This window comes from Grammomys surdaster, unplaced genomic scaffold, assembly GCF_004785775.1.
Source record: "Grammomys surdaster isolate TR1022 unplaced genomic scaffold, NIH_TR_1.0 126219, whole genome shotgun sequence".
NCBI lineage: Eukaryota > Metazoa > Chordata > Mammalia > Rodentia > Muridae > Grammomys > Grammomys surdaster.
The window spans coordinates 5,909,997-5,929,337 of NW_021621022.1; the positions used below are offsets into that span (position 1 = coordinate 5,909,997).

The 19,341-nt window shown below is 47.0% G+C and overlaps 2 protein-coding genes across 2 annotated transcripts in view; one reads left to right on the forward strand and one right to left on the reverse strand.

Annotated features, from left to right (window-relative positions):
* Positions 1-12,536, reverse strand: part of Dpysl2 (dihydropyrimidinase like 2) — a 105,739-nt gene extending 93,203 nt beyond the window's left edge. Inside the window, exon 1 of the mRNA XM_028758718.1 lies at positions 11,907-12,536. Within this exon, the coding sequence (XP_028614551.1) occupies positions 11,907-12,248 (342 nt within the window). The 5' untranslated portion in view covers positions 12,249-12,536. The remainder of the gene's footprint in view (positions 1-11,906) is intronic.
* A 174-nt stretch (positions 12,537-12,710) lies between these two features.
* Pnma2 (PNMA family member 2) lies at positions 12,711-18,919 on the forward strand. Its single transcript, XM_028758890.1, has 3 exons — positions 12,711-12,753; positions 16,815-16,859; positions 17,217-18,919. Exon 3 carries the CDS (start codon positions 17,575-17,577, stop codon positions 18,667-18,669), a length of 1,095 nt encoding a protein of 364 aa, XP_028614723.1. The 5' UTR covers positions 12,711-12,753; positions 16,815-16,859; positions 17,217-17,574; the 3' UTR covers positions 18,670-18,919.
* Positions 18,920-19,341: the final 422 nt, after the last annotated feature.

Consider the following 19,341-nt stretch of genomic DNA (forward strand, 5'->3'; position numbering starts at 1 on the left):
TTTTTAAGTCATAAGGGGGGAAAAAGAAGCCTTTTCTCTTCCACTAAAATAAAACAGCATGCCTATGGTGGGACTCATTTGGTGGTCTCTTACAAACAAAGTAAAAACAGGGGCTACATAGATGGCTTAGCAGTTAGGAACATCTACTCCTCTTGCAGAGGGTCTGTTGTTTCTGGTCTCTTTGGGCAATGAACTCACATGGGCATACCCACATATAGAAACACACACAAATATACATCTGAATAATAATAATAATAATAATAATAATAATAATAAAGGCCTGGAGAGATGGATCAGCCATTAAGAGCATTGACTGCTCTTCAAGGGATCTGGGTTCAACTCCCAGTACCCAAACGGTAGCTTACAAACCACCTATAACTCCAAATCCAGGGGATCAGACGCCCTCTTCTGGCCTCCAAGGGCATGAGGCATGCGCATAGTACACAGACATATGAACAAGCAAAATACCTGTACAGACCAAACAGGTTTGTTTTTAATAATAATAATAAATATTTTTTTAAATTAAAACAGGACTGGGGACACGGCACAGTTGTGTTTGCCCAGCACACATCAAGTCTTGGGTTCAATCCCCAGCTGCAAACACTGGGTGTGATGGTGTGTGCCTGTAATTTCAGAACTCAGGATGTAAAGGCAGGAGGTCCCAAAGTTCAAGGCCATCTTCAACTATTTAATGAGTTCAAAGCTCATTATGGACTACATGAGACCCTGTCTTATAAAAAAATAAAAAATTTAAGTATAGCGGTGTTATCAAATGATCCACCAATCCCACCTCTGGGTGATAGTCAGGACTAAAATAAGGAGCACAAAGAGACACTTTTGATACCACATTCATAACAAAATTATCCATCATGTCTGCGGGTGGATGAATAGGTAAACAAAATGTGGTTTGAGTCTGGGGGTGTGGCTTGGTGGTGGGTGCTCACCTAGCACAGGCAAGGCCCTGGCTTGGATTCCAGCACCAGGGGAAAAGGAATGTGGCCTTAGCAGTGAAGTCGTATTCAGTCAAAAGAAGGCAGTTTTATCCATGCCATAACATGAGTGTACCCTGAGACAGCCGTGGTGAACAAAAGCGCCAGTTACAGGAAGGTAACAGTGCAGCTTCCAGTTAGGACACACCTATGGTGCTGAGATCAGCAGTAACGTAGGACTGTCAAGTCCTGGAGCCGGGCTATGTCTGAGGCTGTTCAGTGGGGATAAAGCTTCATAGCTGCAAACTGCAAACAGTTCTGATGAGTAAACAAATGCACGCTTATATCTATCACTGTAAACTCAAGTCGTTATGATGATGGGTTCTGTGTTATATATATTTTACTCCAATAGAAAAAAATTGAATGAGGTTTTCCAAATTTAATAGTTTTAAATTTCTCTTGTTGATCACCGCCTTCCTTAGCGCCATCCCTGGCATTCCAAGGTTGTTTGGAAAGCAATTTTTCTCCATATTATTAGGGACATAGCTTATGTACACACATTAAAATTTCAACTTTATTAATCTATTGTATGTGTTAGATATTTTCATATATTATATAATTAGATACTCATATATACAGGGATAATGAAGGAGTATTCTTTATATGAGCAGAACCAGAAGGTGGAAGGCTCATTATTTAGAGCAAAACCACACAACACTGGGGCACCCAGCTATTGTAAATGAATTTCAAAGCTCCCTGAGGACTTAGTGATTTGACTATGATTGCAGGAGGGACTCCCCAGAGCTCCAGGATAGATTTCAGGCAGTTCTGTAATCCTAAGGATGGCAAGAGATAATGCAGCAAAACCAGAAGCAAGAACAAAGAGGTAAGTTGGACCTGATTAAAATTAAAACTGGTGTGCCTCCAAGAACACTATTTTTAAAAATGGTTTAAAAAAAATGGGACTGGAGAGATGGCTCAGAACTTAAGATGGCTCGGATGCTCTTCCAGAGGACCAAAGTTTGGTTCCCAGCAACCATGTTGGGCAGCTCACAACCACCAGTTGTAATTCCAGTTCCAGGAGACCTGACCTCCAAGGTCACCTGCACACATGATACATAAAACCAGAGAGACATAGGCACATGCATGCACATAAATTAAAATAAAATAAACCTTTGAAAAAAGTGAAAAATAATCCAGGAAAGGAAGGAAATATTATCAGAAGCCACATGCCAGGGTTGAAGGGACAGCTGGGGGAGAGAGAGCCTGGCTGTCATGTGCGAAGTCCTAGGCTTGTTGGCCAGAGCTAACACTGAACAACAACCACTATCTATCAATAAAGAGGCAGGCTCTGGAATATATCAGGAATTCGTATCACTCAACAACTCGACAAGGAATCAAACTTAAAGACAGGCAATGAGCACCCAGAAAGCACAACAGTATGTTATTGGGGACAGGAATAAAACCACCAAGAGATTCCACAAAAAGACAGAAATAACCGGTGTTGGAGAGACGATGCAGACATGGGAACTCATACTTGGGCAGACCTAAAACATAAAGGAGTATGGATGTTCTTAAAATAGCTAACCTAGAATTACCACAGAGCCCAGGAGCTCCACTCCTATGTAGAATCCAAAAAAAAAAAAAAAAAAAATGGAGAATATGGTTCTACTTTGAGAAGAATGTGACTCAGCCATTTATTCAGAATGGTCAAAAGGCAGAAATGTCCCCAATGCCCATTAAGGGACAAATGGAAAAGCATGCAAAATGAGGTATATTATTCAGCCAGTAAAAGGCATAAAACCTCCTACACACTACAACGTGAACCTTAACAACAGTGAACTCATTAAGAGAAGGAAGAAACAAATGGCCACATACTGTGTGAGACTCTGTGAACACAAAATGTTCAGAGTAGGCAAATCCACAGAGACATAAAAACAGATCCATGGTTGGCAGAGGGTCTAATGGAAGTGTCTACTTACTGGGCACAGGGTTTAGTTTGAGAGTGGTGAAAGCATGTGGAATTGGGCAGTTTGGGTGGCATCCACTGAATAGTAAAAACACGACTTTTATGATATAAAAAGCAGCTAGGAATGGCGTAGCTTTCTTTCAGATCCTTCAGTGGAGAGATGGATAAGAAGCCTTGGAGATATAGGCCCACTCGATGGCAGCTCAAGGTCATGACTGTAGGTCACACAGCTCTGAGGTTGCAGAGCCAGGATAGCAGTGGGCCCTTTATGCAGCCTTCTCACTACTAGGCAGGTCTCTGGGAATCCAAACCCACATGTGTCATGTGTATTTGTTCAAAATCAAACCCAGAAGCACCTTCAAGACATGGTTCTCTCTCCTCAAGGCCAAGCTTTGGCTCTTCAAGGCCAGGCTTGCTCCCCTGAAGGCCACACTCTGACCCTTCAAGGTCAGGTTCTCTCCCTCAACTGCAGGGCTCTGACCCTTTCACTGAACCACCTGGGTATGGCTTTCAGACTATGCCACCAAACTTCTCATTGGTGAGAAACTCAAGTGTCTGGTAATCCCCACCCTACCCCCACTCCCACCCCTGTCATTACTTTTGCAACAATTACCTCACCACTCACAAATGAGTCATGACTGCTGAGGATTACATGTTTGTGTCCTTCAACAATCCATATGTATAGCCCTACAACCCAAGATTTCCTTCACAAGGTGAGACTTCTGGAAGACATGAGATCATAAAGGTGGAACTGCCCCGTGAGGTTAACGTCCTTAGACAGAGAGTCTCCTCCAGCACGTGAGGAATATGGAGCAGTTCTCCCCTGACAGGGGATCTGCAAGCCTCTTAATCTTGGACTTCAAGAGCACATAGCTGTGAGAACGAATGCCTGGTGTCCTAGAAGCCTAGTCTCTAGTAATCTGTTACAGCAATCCCAGCTGCCTTAGACTATGAGTGACAGCAACTAGAAAGGGCAGACTGTCATCACAGCACTCTAATCTTAGAAAGGGGTGTCATTCATGCTGTTCAGACTTGGCCTGTGTCCCAGGGGTAGTTGAAGATATTTCTTCTGATTAAAAATAAATGGACAGAATATCATCCGTTATGGGCACATTCATAAAGACAAATCAATAGTCCATTTGATAAATGACATTGAAGAGTTACAAGTAAAAGAAATGCAGTCACGTAGACTATTTTTGCAATAACTATTATTTTTGAGAGGGATAAGAAGTGAAGAATACAAGCAGTAGCTTAGAACTGGGTGTGATGGTATACCTTCACTCCCAGCACTAGGATGCTGGGATGGGATGGGAGGATCACCAGAAGTTCAAGGGTGGTCAGTCTAGTCTACCCAGTCCAGGCTACCGAGGGCTATATAAGGAGACCCTGTCTCAAAGAGCTGAAGATGGGAGCAACTCAGTACATCTTAGTGATTAAGAAGTTCTCAGTTGTCTGGTTCTGGGTTCAAATCCCACCCTTTGCACTTCATTAGGAAGTTGCTTTTAATTTTAGATACTTCCATTGCAAAATAAGGGTCACAGTAGTACATGCTTCATAAAGTCAATGTAGGATTAATAAAACAGAATACACAAAGCATTGCCCCCAGACCTGCACCATAAAGCTACGATGTTCAATGGGGTGTAAGGATTCTGCCAAGAGATCGGAATCACACCTTGAAGTTCATGAGGCACCACTGTCCACAGACCCGGGCTGCAGAATGCGGTGGAAGAAACACAGGGCAGGTTAGGATAGCTCCATTCTGAGCCCTGTCCGTGACTTCCCAGACTAACAAGGCCTCCGGGGTCAGGTGAGTAGACAGCAGTGAATCTCCTCTTCCTGATTTTCAACTGGGTGAGGCCACATCTATCAAAGGCGAGGTTTCAAAGTGAAGTGGATGTATGAGCTGCCACGGAGACTCGAGAGTGGGAAATCACAGCTGAGAGTCAGGATGTGGTTTGTAAGCAATGGGCAAGGCTCAAGGGAGATTGTTTGTTTTCTTTAAGAACTTATACATTTCCCTATTTGGAACACATTCCTAGTTTTGAAATATATTAAATGTCATAAGTCATAAAGCTAGGGTTTGTTTAAGATAAGATCTTTTAAAAACTTTTAAATCACATTTATTTATTTATTTATTTATTTATTATTTCTTTATTGTATGAGCAAGTGTGTAAATCATAGAAAAATGGACATCAGAGTACAGCATGTAGGAGTTGGCTTTTTCCTCCCATGTGTGTGGTTCTAGGGGTTGAACTTGGGTAAGTGCATTTACCCAGTGAGACATCACACGGGCTTGAAAAATTCCAGATTAGACTCCATACTTACTACGTGGCCAAGGCTGGCCTTGAACTCCTCATTCCCCTACCTCCACCTCCCAAGTAGTGGGGTTGCAGGCATGTGCCAGCACATCCAGCTAGTAACAAGGCTAGGGCTAGAGTATGACCAAGAGAAGAGGCCTCCATAGTCACAGGACTGTCAACCCAAGGTCCAGGGGTGAAGTCCTTTCTTCACACTTAAATGACGAAGTCTCATTTGAGCTGGACATTCAAGGTAAAGAGAACACCGGTAGTGTTCAGACAGCGGTCAATTCTCACTCTCCCTCCCTTCTCAAAGAATTAGAAAGACACTGTTGTGCCAAAGGACACCTGAAAACAGTTGCCTTGATGTTGTCAGGGTTACAATGGTGGCTCAGCCCAGCCTTAATTTCTATGGCTTGGAATCTGTACACTGTGCAACTTTCAAACGGTTGGGGGCAGGTCTCGCTGGTGGTAGGCCAATGGTAACTGCCTTCCTCTTGAGCTACTGTGGAGAGACGGCTACAGCCACTGTTAAGAAGCAGGCTGTCCATCTTCAGCCTTAGGCACAAGACTGGGAATCTTACCTCACCTAAGCTTGATCTTTCCCTTCTTCCTCCTACAATTAGTTAGCTGCAAACCTACTAACTGAACAAGCATTTTACTAATGATTTGTTGTTATTTTTAAAAATTATAAAACTACTCTTAAGCATTAAAAAATAAACAAGACTAGGAGATGGTTCAGTTGGTTAAGTGCTGACCTTGCAAGCTGACCCGCAGAACTCATGTAAAAACGTTGAAAGTAGTGACAGGCTAGTAATCCCAGCACTGGGGAGGCTGAAGCAGGAGGACCACTAAGAGTTTCAAGTTACTGGTCTGGATCTAGGCTCCCAGACAAACCTCCACCACACATTTGTTCTCACACAAGAATCTCAATGGACAGCTTGGTTATTAGCCATTTATACAGAAGTGCACAGTTTAACCGGGATTCCTCTGTAGCGAACATTCAGGGAAGTTGAATGGAAGAGGCAAGAACAAAGGGGAAGAGAAAGAATTTAGAACACATTGTCCTTAAGAGGAAAAGGGAGTAGAGAAAATGGGGTAGGGAAACTGTTATGAAACACTGGGGACCCAGAGCTGAGGCATGTCAACTTGGGGAGAAGAGATGTGGACCCAGAACGGAAGGGAAAATTAAAAAACATTGTACATGTGTGGTGTCTGTTTCCATCCAATCGATGCTACTGTAAAGAATACCTAAGTTGGACAAATTATAATGACATTTTCATTGTTATTTTATTCTATTATGTACTTATTTATATGCACATGTGCAGATTTTCATGCATGATTATGTATGTGTGGCTGTACATGTATGTACATGTGTGTGAAAGCCTGAGGTGGACCTCAAGTATCCTTTCAGGGGGCATCCATCTTGTTTTTTGAGACAAAGTCTCTTCCCAGGCCCTAGGGAGTGTTCCTTTGACTAGGGTGTCTGCCCATGAGACACATCTTCCCAGCTGTGTCTTCCCAGCTCTGAGATTACAAGCACACACCACCATAAACCACTGCTTTGTTTTGAGACAGCATCTCACTATGTAGCTGTACTGGCTGGTTTTGTGTGTCACCTTGACACACGCTGGAGTTATCACAGAGAAAGGAGCCTCCCTTGAGGAAATGCCTCCATGAGATCCAGCTATAAGACATTTTCTCAACTAGTGATCAAGGGTGGGAGGGCCCAGTGTGGGTGGTGCCATCCCTGGACTGGTTCTATAAGAAAGCAATCTGAGCAAGCCAGGGGAAGCAAGGCAGTAAGTAACATCCCTCCATGGCCTCTGCATCAGCTCCTGCTTGCTGACCTACTTGAGTTCCAGTTCTGACTTCCTTTGGTGATTAACAGCAATGTAGAAGTGTAAGTTGACTAAATCCTTTCCTCCCCCAACTTCCTTCTTGGTCATGATGTTTGTGTAGGAATAGAAACCCTAAGACAGTAGCCAAAACTGTTCTGGAAAACATTAAAGACCAGACTGGTCTTGAACTCACAGAGATGATCTGCCTGCCTCTGCCTCCCAAGTACTAGAATTAAAAGTGTGCACCATGATGCTCAGCCCACACTCATTTTTTTTTCTGTTTTCACTGAGGATTAACTCAGGTCCTCATGTTTATGCAGCAAGCACTTTATCGACTAGACCATTTCCTCAGTCCTAAATGAGAATTACATTTGGTGCTTGGATCCAGAGGCTGGGAAGTCTAAGATTACACCATAAACCTTCATCATTGCCGTATGACATGGCAGAAAGCATCACACGGGCAAAAGAGGAAATGGTACACAAGTCCAGAGTCTGGACCCTCCTATCATCAATGTGGACAACGAAGGGTAGGATGTTCCCATTGGCCTTGCTTCCCAAGACAGCACTACACTAGGATTTAAGTTTCCTGTAAATATCTTATGGGACACTTTTGAGCCACATTGTGATGCTGCCAAGCTCAATAGAACTCTACAGGGCACCTTCCCTAGAACAGGGGACAGTTATTTCCCCAGCTTGGTAGTCATTTGCACAGGTTGTTCATAGTTAAATGAACCCAAAACTTCCTTGAAAAGGGTTCAGGATATGGTATCCTAGGATGAGAGGATGTTTCTGACCTAATCATATAATCACAACTCCAGTGGAAGAGAGGGATCCTAGGAGAAAGGGTGGAGCTCAAAGACCCATGTTCACTGGCAAGCAGTCCAGTTGCAATGGGTAAGCACTAAATGTCCTCCAAAGGTTTGTGTGAAGTCTGGATCCCTGGAGAGGTGTTATAGACCTTTAAGTAGGATTTCATAAGAAGTCCCAATGTCATTGTGAGTGTGCCCTCAAAGGGCAATTATTCTCTCTCTGTCTCTCTGTCTCTCTGTCTCTGTCTCTGTCTCTCTCTTGCTCTCTCTCTGTCTCTCTCTGTGTGTGTGTGTGTGCATGTGTGTCTGTCTGTCTGTCTGTCTGTCTGTCCCCATTGCCAAACCCATAAAGCAACCTGATCTTAGACCTGAACTTCCAGAACGATAAGACGGAACAAATCTCTTTTTTTACGTCATAAGTACCCCACTCCAGGTTTTTGTTATAGTGATGTGAGGCTTACAAACACTCCAAAACAGCTGTACTTTTGTTCTTTATCCCAAATGGCTCGGGTCCTTCATAGCTAGGAATCAATATAACTTCGTTGCATCCCAAACTGGCCTCTTGGAAACACATGGGAAAGAGAAACAACAAGACAGAAGCTTCCCTTATTCCTAACCCTTCCACTGGCTCTTTTGGGGCAAATCACTCCTAGTGCTTTCTGGTTATGGCCTGCTCTCATCGTGCATCATGCTTCATAGTCCCTGGGAATAAATCCACTAGCCCCTTTCATCTCCCATAAGTGACGTGGCTAAGGAACCTGTTCTGGAGATCTAAGGAAGCGGCAGTGTAAGGACTTGAGAGGATCTGTGGCATTCAGCCAAGCGACACATCAGGTTAGAAAATATCATTTACTTTCCTCCTCTCCTCCTGAGTTCTTCACTGGCTGACCCTGCTGGCCATCCTGGAGCAGAAGGCCCTGAGCAGCCACTGATCAGTTGTCTGAGCAGAGATTGGGTGGGGACAGGCAGAGACGCATCCGCGGGGCAAGCAAGACCTACTGTGTGTATTTATATGCCTTGTCTTCTACCCTCTGTAAATTGCTACTAATAACGTGAGTTATGTTTGTAACTTTTATATATATAAATGATAGTTTCCCATCAAAAAAAAAGGAACCTGTTCTGGACCTTTCTTAGCCTTTCTAAAACAGTGGATTCATGGTGTGGTGAGTAAGCAAATCATTCTTCTCTTTTTCTCTCTTTCTTTCTTTCTTTCTTTCTTTCTTTCTTTCTTTCTTTCTTTCTTTCTTTCTCTTTTGAGACAGGATCTTGTCATGCAGCCCTGGCTGACCTAGAACTCACTGTGTAGATCAAGCTGCTCTTGAACTTTTCAAGGTCCACCTGCATCTGCCTCCACAGTGCTGGATTAAAAGTATGTGCCATTATGCCCAGCAACTCTGACCATCCTTAAGATTCCTTACAAGCACAGCTTTAAGAGAGAAGAAGAAAACATGACTCATTCCATCTACTCTTCTCTGTGCCAGGGCTTATAGAGGAATGCCCCAAAGGTCTGAAGACACACTGCTCATGAGTTAAATACAAGCAATAATCACCAATTCTGTCAAAGGAGTGAGCCAATTGAGCTTTCAGAAGTCACCATCATTATAGATATATGCACAGCCTCTTGTGAAACATGAAAAATTCATATATTGCAAGCACCAAGCTGGGTAAATGTCCCTAGTTATGAATGACAAAAGCCCAGGAGTGCCCTGTTTGTGACAAATGAGCCAGAGAAGGCTGTACAAAGGCCGAGCCAGAGTCAATGTCTTGAACTAATAACCAGGAAGCTGAGGAAGAGATGGATTTCCAGGATTAAAAGTACCCAAGGATTTAGTCTGGCACTTTTGTCTGCAAGTTGCCCCCTCCCTTTTATGTGCCTCAGATTTGCAATTTAGAGTTTCTGTTAAATTTGGGGTCTGTTCCAATAATTACTCCTGATTCTCCAGTCAGCAAAGCTGCCTTTCAGACTAGAATATTAATATGCTGCCTTTGTTGTACTGAGGTCACCTAATTTGTCACCTTTACATGTTTTCTTATAGATCCTCCAGGTGCAGTCCTGTTCCCTCCAGGCTGTTGGGATGTCCCTTACAGCTTGCCTGCTTGAGAGTGCTCACTCAGCCTCAGTGTTGTGTGATCTTGATTTTTCACCAGCATACTTCCATAAGAACTCATTCTATACTTACCCAGATTTTAGTACAATATCAAAACATTTGGTTAAGGATATAGCTCAGTGATATAACACTTGTTTAGCATGCACAGTCCCTGGGTTCAGGCCTCAGCACCACAAAGAAAAAGAAAGGAAAGATAGATAGATAGATAGATAGATAGATAGATAGATAGATAGACAGACAGACAGGCAGACAGGCAAAAAGGCAGACAGAAAGACAGCCAGAGCAAGCTGGTGATCATGGTGGCTCAGATCTGTAATGCCACCACCCAAGAGGTACTGGGGTTGTCATGAATTCAAGTCCAGCTTGGACTGCAAAGTGAGATTCTGTCTCAAAAGAAAAAAGAAAAAAGAAACATTTGCTTTAATTGACCACCTGGAACAAAACAAGCTTTTTGGATTTAGATTCTAGTTGCCTCTTAGCGAAATATAAATATAAAAATCAGAAGATGGATGGGTATAAAATAAATGATTACTTGCTTCACCTTACAAAAATAAAAGGAAATAGTCTCTCCACCCCTGCCACCTCCTTTGGTGAGAAATGATCCTAGGAAAGTCAAAAGCTAGAACGCCCTGCTGTGTCAGGAAAGGGGGAAGCTGTGTCCCAATCATTGCCCCCAGAGCTGTTCTCTGAGGCTTTCTCTGTAGCACACAACCTGAATGCTGGGCAAGCTCCCCCCACCTCCCCAGTGAGCATGTTCAGACCATCCCCAACTTCCCCAGTGGCTGTCTGAAAGGAAGCGCCTTTAGGACTAACCTTCCTCTTGCCCTAGAAGGGAAGGCACACGGGATTCAATATAAAGTCATTCGTAGATTGGTTTTCTATCTTCACCACGAGCATGGGAGAGAAGCAGCAACCGACCGTTAAGACACTGTGCACTGTAAACGATCAGTTGAGGCATTAAAGCTGTGAAAAAAATATTATACGAGCATAAACATCACCCTGAAATGGAGGCAAATGTGTGTGAAAAGACCCCTGGACTTGAAACGTGCACTGCTGGAAATTACTGACCCTTGTCAAACATTTTCCATGACGAAGGATAACCAAGCTAGCCTTCTTTGTCTCACCATTAACACAATCAGGGGGTCTTGTCTTCAAATGTGAGTCCTCCCCTCCCACCCTCATTTTTCCTTTCCTTTTTGGCTCTTTGGATATAATCCATGTAGTCACTCCCCATTCCCAAAGTGCCCTCCCATATAGCGCTGGGGAAGCGCTCTGGGAAGCCCTTGCCGAGACACTTAGCAGAACTTTGTTCTCCACATGGGCTATCTAGCTTTCCTCGGTGACATCACAGCCTCTCCAACTCTTCACTGGCTGCGGAACACAGTCCAGGCACTGGTAAGAGGCTTCGGGCGCTGGCCGTGGTCCTGACCTCCGAGCTCAGGACCAGGATGCTGAGCGCACTCGAGGCGGAGACCTTGCCACACAGAGTAGCCTTGTAAGCCCCTGTCTGTCCCTACGGAGCCCAAGGGAGTCCTCTAGCCTTCACTGTAGCCTTCCACTGCTCTCTTTGAGCTGCATCAAAAAAGGGTGGGGCACTGAGCCGCAGCTGCAATCGGATGCCGCCCGGGAGGATTTAAGAACAGCACAGTGGTCCACCCCAATCGCCACTCGACGCCTCCAGCCCGGGGATCAGCTGGTCCCTGACGCGAGTTTCCCACCTCCCAGACACAAGGAGAAGAGGGCAGCCTTTGTGGGAGCTCAGACGCCCACTGGCGAACCCGTGCCTCGCCGCACCCTGCGCGGTGAACGGGTGGGCAGGGCGCGGTGCGCGTGCAGATGCGGGAGGCAGAGCTCTTGACACCGCGTGCTGGCTGCCACGCGGGGATGCTCGGTCCTCCGCTACAAGCCAGGGGCCAGCCCCGCGCTCCATTCCCACCCACCCTCCATACCAACCTGATCGTAGATGTTTTGCAGGGCTTCCTTGCCCGAGGCCCGCCTGATCTCCACCTTCCGGCTCGATTCAACAGATGGCTCCCCGCTGGCACGCCGGCTCTGCCGGTGCGGGTCGGGGCCCAAGTGGGCGACATCCCGCTGCTGAGCCACCACCTGCCCGGAGCCCCGGCCCACTGAAAGCGAATCGAAATCGATGGTCTTGTTCTCCGAAGACCCTTCCACAGGGCAGAACATGCCGCAGAATTTCTGCCGCGGCTTGGGACTGCCCGAGCCCAGGTTTTTAAAAAAGGCAGGGACCTCTTCGTCTTCTGCTGCCTTCCCAGATTGCTTTCTCTCGGCCATGGCTCGGGGGGCGCTGGGGAAGGTCCTGTCTGTCTGTCCGTCCGTCCGTGGTTCCCTAAGTCTCCCTGGTTGGGTGTGCACTAGCCTCTTGCTGCCGCCGCGGCTGCCGCTCCCTGCCTACCGCAAGGTGCACAGAAAGGATGGAGGGCTGGCGAACAGGCGACCCACCCCTCGCGGTCCCTCCTCCTGACCTCGCTTTCTCCCTCCCTGCCCACGCCCCCCGGCGCCGCCACGCCACCTCCGAGCAAAGTTGGATCTGAGCGGGCGGTCGCTGCGGCAGAGGATGCCAGTTCCCGGCAGCGCGGGGCGGGGCGGGGCGGGGCGGGCGGAACGCAGGAGCAGAAGGGAGGGGACAAGGAGGGAGGGGACTCAGAAGGAGGAGACGGAGAAGGGAGGGTACGAGGGGGTGGGGGGCGCCCCGAGCCCGCGCTCCGGAAGTGAAGCGGCCACTCCACCCGCTAATGGACGCGCAGCAGCCGCCCGACAGACCGTTCTCGGCGCCAGGGTGAGTGTCGGATAGCTACTGCTGGGCAAGGACCCGAAGGAGCAGACCCTGGCCCCTCTCCCCTACCTGCCTCAATGCATTGCTAAGGTGGCCCTGGAGCTCCCCTGGCCTCGGGTGAGAGCTGAGGATTGGGGGAGCCAAGGGTCAAGCCTGCAGGCTCTTGGAAACTGGGGAGGGGTGACACTGGAAACAACAAGGTCTACTTGGGGATAACCAAATATCCGGTACCAACGCTTCAGTTTACCTACGACCCGGGGCCTGGGCGCGCACTGCAAGGAGCAGAAGGAAAGGAGAACGTTCTTCCTGCTTGCAGCCGCTGTGGTTGGGAGGTGGGGCTCACAACATGGCGGGGGCGAAAAAGCAGAGGGGCGTAGCAAATGGAAGCGATAACCGGGAAAAAGCAGCAAGCCTGTGGTGCAGGGGGAGACATCGTAAAGAATGCAGGCTGCGGATTGCGCCTCAGCATAGAGACTGAGGACCCTCAACGTAATCTGAAAGGGCCATGCCCTGCAGATAGGCCAGTGCCCCAGGAAAGGCTCAGAAGAGTCCTGGATTTGATATCTCCCACCCCTACACACCTACACATACCTACACACACACACACACACACACACACCCTGGTTACCCTCACTCCCACCCAAAATGGTTGGGAACTAAGCCGACCGAAGCACATTCAGACTCATCCTTTGCTTTCAAGTCGCCCCGCCTAGCTCCCCCGCCCCTGTTGCACGCTGCGCCAGAGGACCGCGAGTTTGCAAGATGCTTCTTCTCTAGGGCCGCAGCGGTTTGCATGGAGGGTAGAAGCACGTTGCGGTTTAGAGGAGGGTTACATGCTGTGAATTGTGGGGAGCCAAAGTGTGGAGATTTGGCGTGTGTGCGCGTGCACACGGTTCAGCCACCAGGTTCGAGGCTTTTCCTTGCTTAGTCCCACCTCCTGGTCCTGGCTCAGGTGCATTAAGTCCTTCCTGTTTTTCCAGAGTGGCTGAAACCTGCAGAAGTGTTGCCCATCCTTTAGGGGTTCTGGAGGGAGATCTGAGCATACTCACTAAGATGGATGGGTTTGGTCTAGGAGAGGCAGTTTACTGCAACGTGTTCTCACAGGGCGTTGTGACCAAGAAATCAGTCCCATTGTCAGCCTTTGCTTAGGAACGATTGCATGCAGATACCAACACCCCCATTGCTGGAGATAGCTTGATGGATGGAATTGTAGTTTGTGCGTGTACACACACACACACACACACACACACACACCATCCTGTAGGAGCTGAAAAGACTCCATGTGAGGAGGGCCTATGGACTCTCCAGATGCACCAGATGTGATTGGCATTTTAATATAAAGCTTCCACTGGAATTATCAATGCTGCACTAAAGCCCTGAGGTGAAGAAGTCTTTCATCCTCCCTGCCTTCCAAGTTAGGACACCAGTTTAGAAGGCGTTATGCCTAGGGTCATGTGTCTACTTGAAGCACTCAGTAATTCTAGGCCTTTACCCCACCCACCCCCACCCCCTCCCCGGCCTGGTTCCTTCAACAGGTTATCCTGTAGGCCCCTTTAGTGAGAAAAGTACAAAATGTTTGCACTCTTCCATTTCTCTAGGGGCTTTGCTGTACATCAAGGGTGTTTCACTTAAGGTCTTAAAACCTTTTTTAGTTAACTTTCATCTTATGTATGTGGGTGTTTTGCTTGAATGTATGTGCATGTGCTGTGTACATGCCTGGGGCCGTTGGAGGCCAGACAAAAGTGCCAGATCCCCTGGAATTGAAGTTACAGAGTCAGCCAACATGTGGGCGCTAGGACCCAAACCTGAGCTTCTAACCACTGAGCAATCGCTCCAGATGCCTGGGACCTTTTTTATTGAAGATCATCCCTTGTAGGTATGATTACCACTGGGTTAAAGGTCTCAAAGGCTAGAGGATTTTAGCATGATTTTTTTTTTTTAATGGATCTGGGCATTCAGTGCCTTTTGTTTGGTTGGTTGTGGTTTTTGTTTGTTCGTTTTCTGTTTGTTTCAGTTTTTCAAGACAGGGTTTCTCTGTGTAACAACTCTGGCTATACTCTGTAGACCAGGCTGGCCTGGAACTCACAGAATTCTGCCTACCTCTGTTTCTCAAGTGTTAGGATTAAAGGCATGTGCCACCACTGACTGGCGTGTCTTTTTTTTTTTTTCTCTTTCTGAGACAAGGTCTGTATGTAAGCCCAGGCTGACCTCAAACTCCCTATGTAGCCAAGGGAGTTAAACTTCTGATTCACCTGCCTTCACCACTGAAGTGCTGGGATAATGGCATGTGCCATGATGTCTGGCCTATGCAGTGCTGAGGATCTAACCTAAAGCTTTGTGCACAGTGACAAGCACTCCACCAACTGAGCTACAGTCTCAGCCCCTCCAGTGCTCTTTACATCTCTCATTCCTCCAAATAACTCCAAGCAGAGGAAGTTCACGCCCATATTTACAAGGAAATCTCAGGCCTGGATTTGTCTGAAGTTCCGGGCCCCCATGCTGCCAGACACAGAGTGAGGCAGCATCTTGCTCTCCTGGTTCTGGCACAGTGGAGCAGCCTTCAGCACCTTCCAGGAAGACTGAATCTGCTCCTGCTGCTGCCATAGTTAAGGCCAGCATCTGTGGCATACGGCCTCCTTCAGAGTGATGGGAAATGTTTAGACCAAGAGGGAAATGGTTGTAGCATCCTAACATACCCTCTACAAATCTCTGAGAGGCCCAGTCGAGCACCAAATTACATTTTAGTTGGCATTACCACATGGGCCCCATAAGAATGCATGGTCTAGTCATGGCACTCTGTGACAGTCAGCCAATTAGGAAGCTGTTTCTCTGGAGGCACCCTCATGGCTAAGTGACCACACTGTCTGTCACCAGGAGCACTCCCTTTTACATTCTTAGGTCTCCCCAGCCCTGCAGAGCAAGCATGCTTGATGCACACGTCACTCTGCAGTGGATATGTTTTCTGCTTTCTGCCCTTTTCTCAATGGCCCAGTCAAATTTAAATGCCAATGTCAAATTTAAATGTCTTAGTTACTTTTCTGTTTCTTTGACAAAAGCATCCTGACCAAGGCAACCTATTGGAGAAAGCATTCAATGGGGGCTTACAGTCTCAGAGGGTGAGTTCATGACCATCATGCCAGGAATCTGGCAGCAGGCAGGGAGGGATGGTGCTAGAGCAGTAGCTGAGAGCTTATATCTGACCCACAAGCATGGGACACAGACTGACAGTGGGAATGGTATGAGCTTTTAAAATTTTAAAGCCCACCCCTAGTGACGCACCTCCTCCAAAATCCTTCTCAAACAGTTCCACCAGCTAAGGACCAAGCATTTGAATATATGAGGCCCATTCTCATTCAGTGCACCACAGGAAGAGTTTGGTTAGTAACTTACCATGTGTGGCCCTTGAAAAGCCTAGCTAGACACAATCAAAGAGGACTGACTCGTAACTCCAAAGTGTACTTCTTTTTCTGAGATTTGCATTTTCTGTTATACCTGTTTTTAATTACTCTTGAGTGTTTGAATGATTCTGTTTAGTTTTGTTTGTGTCTTCTTCTTTTGAGACGTGACTTCTCTATGTAGCCCAGATTGACTTCAAATTTGAAGTCCTCTTGCTTCAACTTCACAAATGTTGGATGTACCACCAAACACAATTCAGTTGGATTTGTTTTTAAAGATGGTTCTCATGTAGCCCAGGCTGGCCTCACACTCCCTGTGTGGCTAAGAATGATCCAAAACTCCTGATCCTCCTGTCTCCAGCTTTCAAGTGCTGGGATTACAGAGATGTACCATCATGCCCAGTTTATATGGTGCTGGAAATTGAACCCCAGGCTTCCTATAGGCTTCTTCTAGGCAAGCACTTTGCAAACTGAGGAGCAGCCCCCGAACTACATGGGCTTTTCTTCAAAGAAGTGTAGTGACTCTGTCCTGTTTAGGATGTTCCATCAAATTCAGAGGGCTGTCATTTCTTTCATCCTTTACTAAACTGTTACATTTTTAATAAGTACATTAATCTTTGTTACTAGATTTTAGGCCTAAAAAATGTTATTCATGTTTATTTGTAACAGGACAGCTTGACGTGGCTGAAGACATATACATCCTACTGTATAGAGGTATGTGACATCTTCCTAATCTGGAAGCTGAGCTGTTGGCTCCTTGGTTCTTGAAGAACATTCTGAAACACATAAACAGGTATTTAACTACACCTCCTAATTTCATCTTTTGAATGGTGAAGGGTCTTGAATCCTGCTCACTGACGGAGCTTTCAGGGTGGAAAAAAATGGATGTTAGCTGATCCACACAGGGAAAAAGTACAGTCCGCAAAGAAGGGGTTCGCCAGAGTGGGGCAGACACAGGCGCAGTGGGAGTCAGAGCCCTTGGTCCACCCCTAGTTCTACCCCAAACTACAGTGTGGGTGTGTCCTGTGAAGTAGAGGGCTGTGTAGTCAAAATGAGCCTCTGTTTCCCTAGAAGTCCTTGCCATCTTGCTGTGTGACTCCCCAGAGTTGTGTGCTAGAGTGGAAGCCACCTCCCCACTGACTTGAGAGAGGCGAAGTGACAGAAACCAGGAGATGGTGGGAAAAGCAGTTGTTCCAGGTGTCTCCCAGTGACAAGAGTCAGCACCACGCAGCTGGCCCTCAGAAACAGCAGCAAATCCACTGCAGAGTAACAGCCCACCCTACCTACACAGTGGGACCCATCAACCTTGCTGTGGGTCTGAAGACAGACAGGTAGTGTCTAGTGCTTGCTACTGGGTGAAGAGACAAGGCATTTGGTCCACAAGGCTTTGAGCTGCTTGGAGACCAAGTGAAAAGCATATCCTGGGACAATGGCAGTGGCCTTGCTGGAGGAGTGGTGCAAGATTATGGGTGTAGATGTCCAGAAGTCACTGTTGGTGATTGGCATTCCCATGGACTGTGGTGAGCCTGAGATCCAGACAGTCCTCCAGGAGGCGCTGAAGTGTGTCAGCAGCTACCGGCTACTAGGCAAGATATTCCAGAAGCAAGACAACACCAGTGCTGTCTTACTAGAACTTATGGAGGACACGGATATGTCTGTGGTCCCCAGTGAGGTGCAGGGAAAGGGGGGTGTCTGGAAAGTGATCTTCAAGACCCCTAATCAGGACACTGAGTTTCTCCAAAGACTGAACCTCTTTCTAGAAAAAGAAGGGCAGACGGTCGCAGGGATGTTCCGAGCCCTCAAGCATGAGGGAGTGTCTCCAGCTACCACACCCTGCACATCCCCTGAGTTACTGGCCCACTTGGTGGGGCAGGCAATGGTTCATGCCCAGAGGCCTCTGTTGCCTGTGAGGTACTGTAAGCTGAGAGTATTCTCTGGGAGCACAGTAGCTGCCCCAGAGGAGGAGCCCTTTGAGGTCTGGTTGGAACAGGCCACTGAGATAGCCAAAGAGTGGCCCATCCCTGAGGAAGAAAAGAAAAGGTGGGTGACGGAGAGCCTCCGTGGCCCTGCCCTGGACCTCATGCACATAGTACAGGCAGACAACCCTTCCATCAGTGCGGAAGGATGTCTGGAGGCCTTCAAACAGGTGTTTGGGAGCATGGAGAGTCGTAGAACTTCACAGGTAAAATATCTGAAAACTTATCAGCAAGAAGGAGAGAAAATCTCAGCCTATGTGCTCCGGTTGGAAACTCTGCTCCGGAGAGCTGTGGAAAAAAGGGCCATCCCCCGGAACATTGCTGACCAGGTACGCCTGGAGCAGGTCATGGCTGGAGCCAACCTTAGCAATGTTCTGTGGTGCAGGCTACGGGAACTGAAGGATCATGGCCCGCTACCCACCTTTCTGCAGCTGATGAAGGTGATACGTGAGGAAGAAGAAGAAGAGGCCTACTTTGAACATGAGAGCAGGGAGGAGCCTGGCGAAAGGGAGGGCTCTGGCCGTTGGGACAGTTCGAGGAACAGCTGAGAGACATCCCCACTCCGTCCTGATCTGGTGGGCATAGGGATAACACTTGACAAGGCTAATCCCATTTCAGTGGACTCTTCTTAAAGTGCCAAACTGAAGTCAAACATTAGGACCGAAGGTTTTCTTGTTTATCTTTTTTTCTTTTGTTTTGTTTTGATAGGGTCTCACCTTATAGCTCAGGCTAGCCTTCAGCTGGCAGTCCTCCTGCCTTAGCCTCCCAAGTTCGGAGTTCTGAGATTAGAGGAATATACCACCACTAGATCCCAATCTCAGTTTTTCTTTCTGAGAAAAAAAAAAAAAAAAGCCTGAAGTTTAATGGACTCTAAATAGATTGCTTAAAAAAAAAAAAAATACAAGACTAAGTTCCTACACATACCTAAAACTCCTGAACTTTAGTTTCCTTTAAGTACACGAGAGTTGGCCAGATAGCTCGGTTGGACAAGTTGTTTGCCAGTCTCTTCAGAGGGAGCAATAATGTTAACAGGAGATAGAAACTGGCCAGGCAGGGGCAGGAGAGATGCTCGGCCATTAAACACTCTTGCTATTTTTTCAGAGGAGTTCAGGTCCCAGCACCCATGCAGTGGTTCACAGCTATCTATAACTCTGGTTTCAGGGGATCCAAACCTTCTTCTGGTCTCTTTGGGCACTGTGCACATGTGGCATACATACATA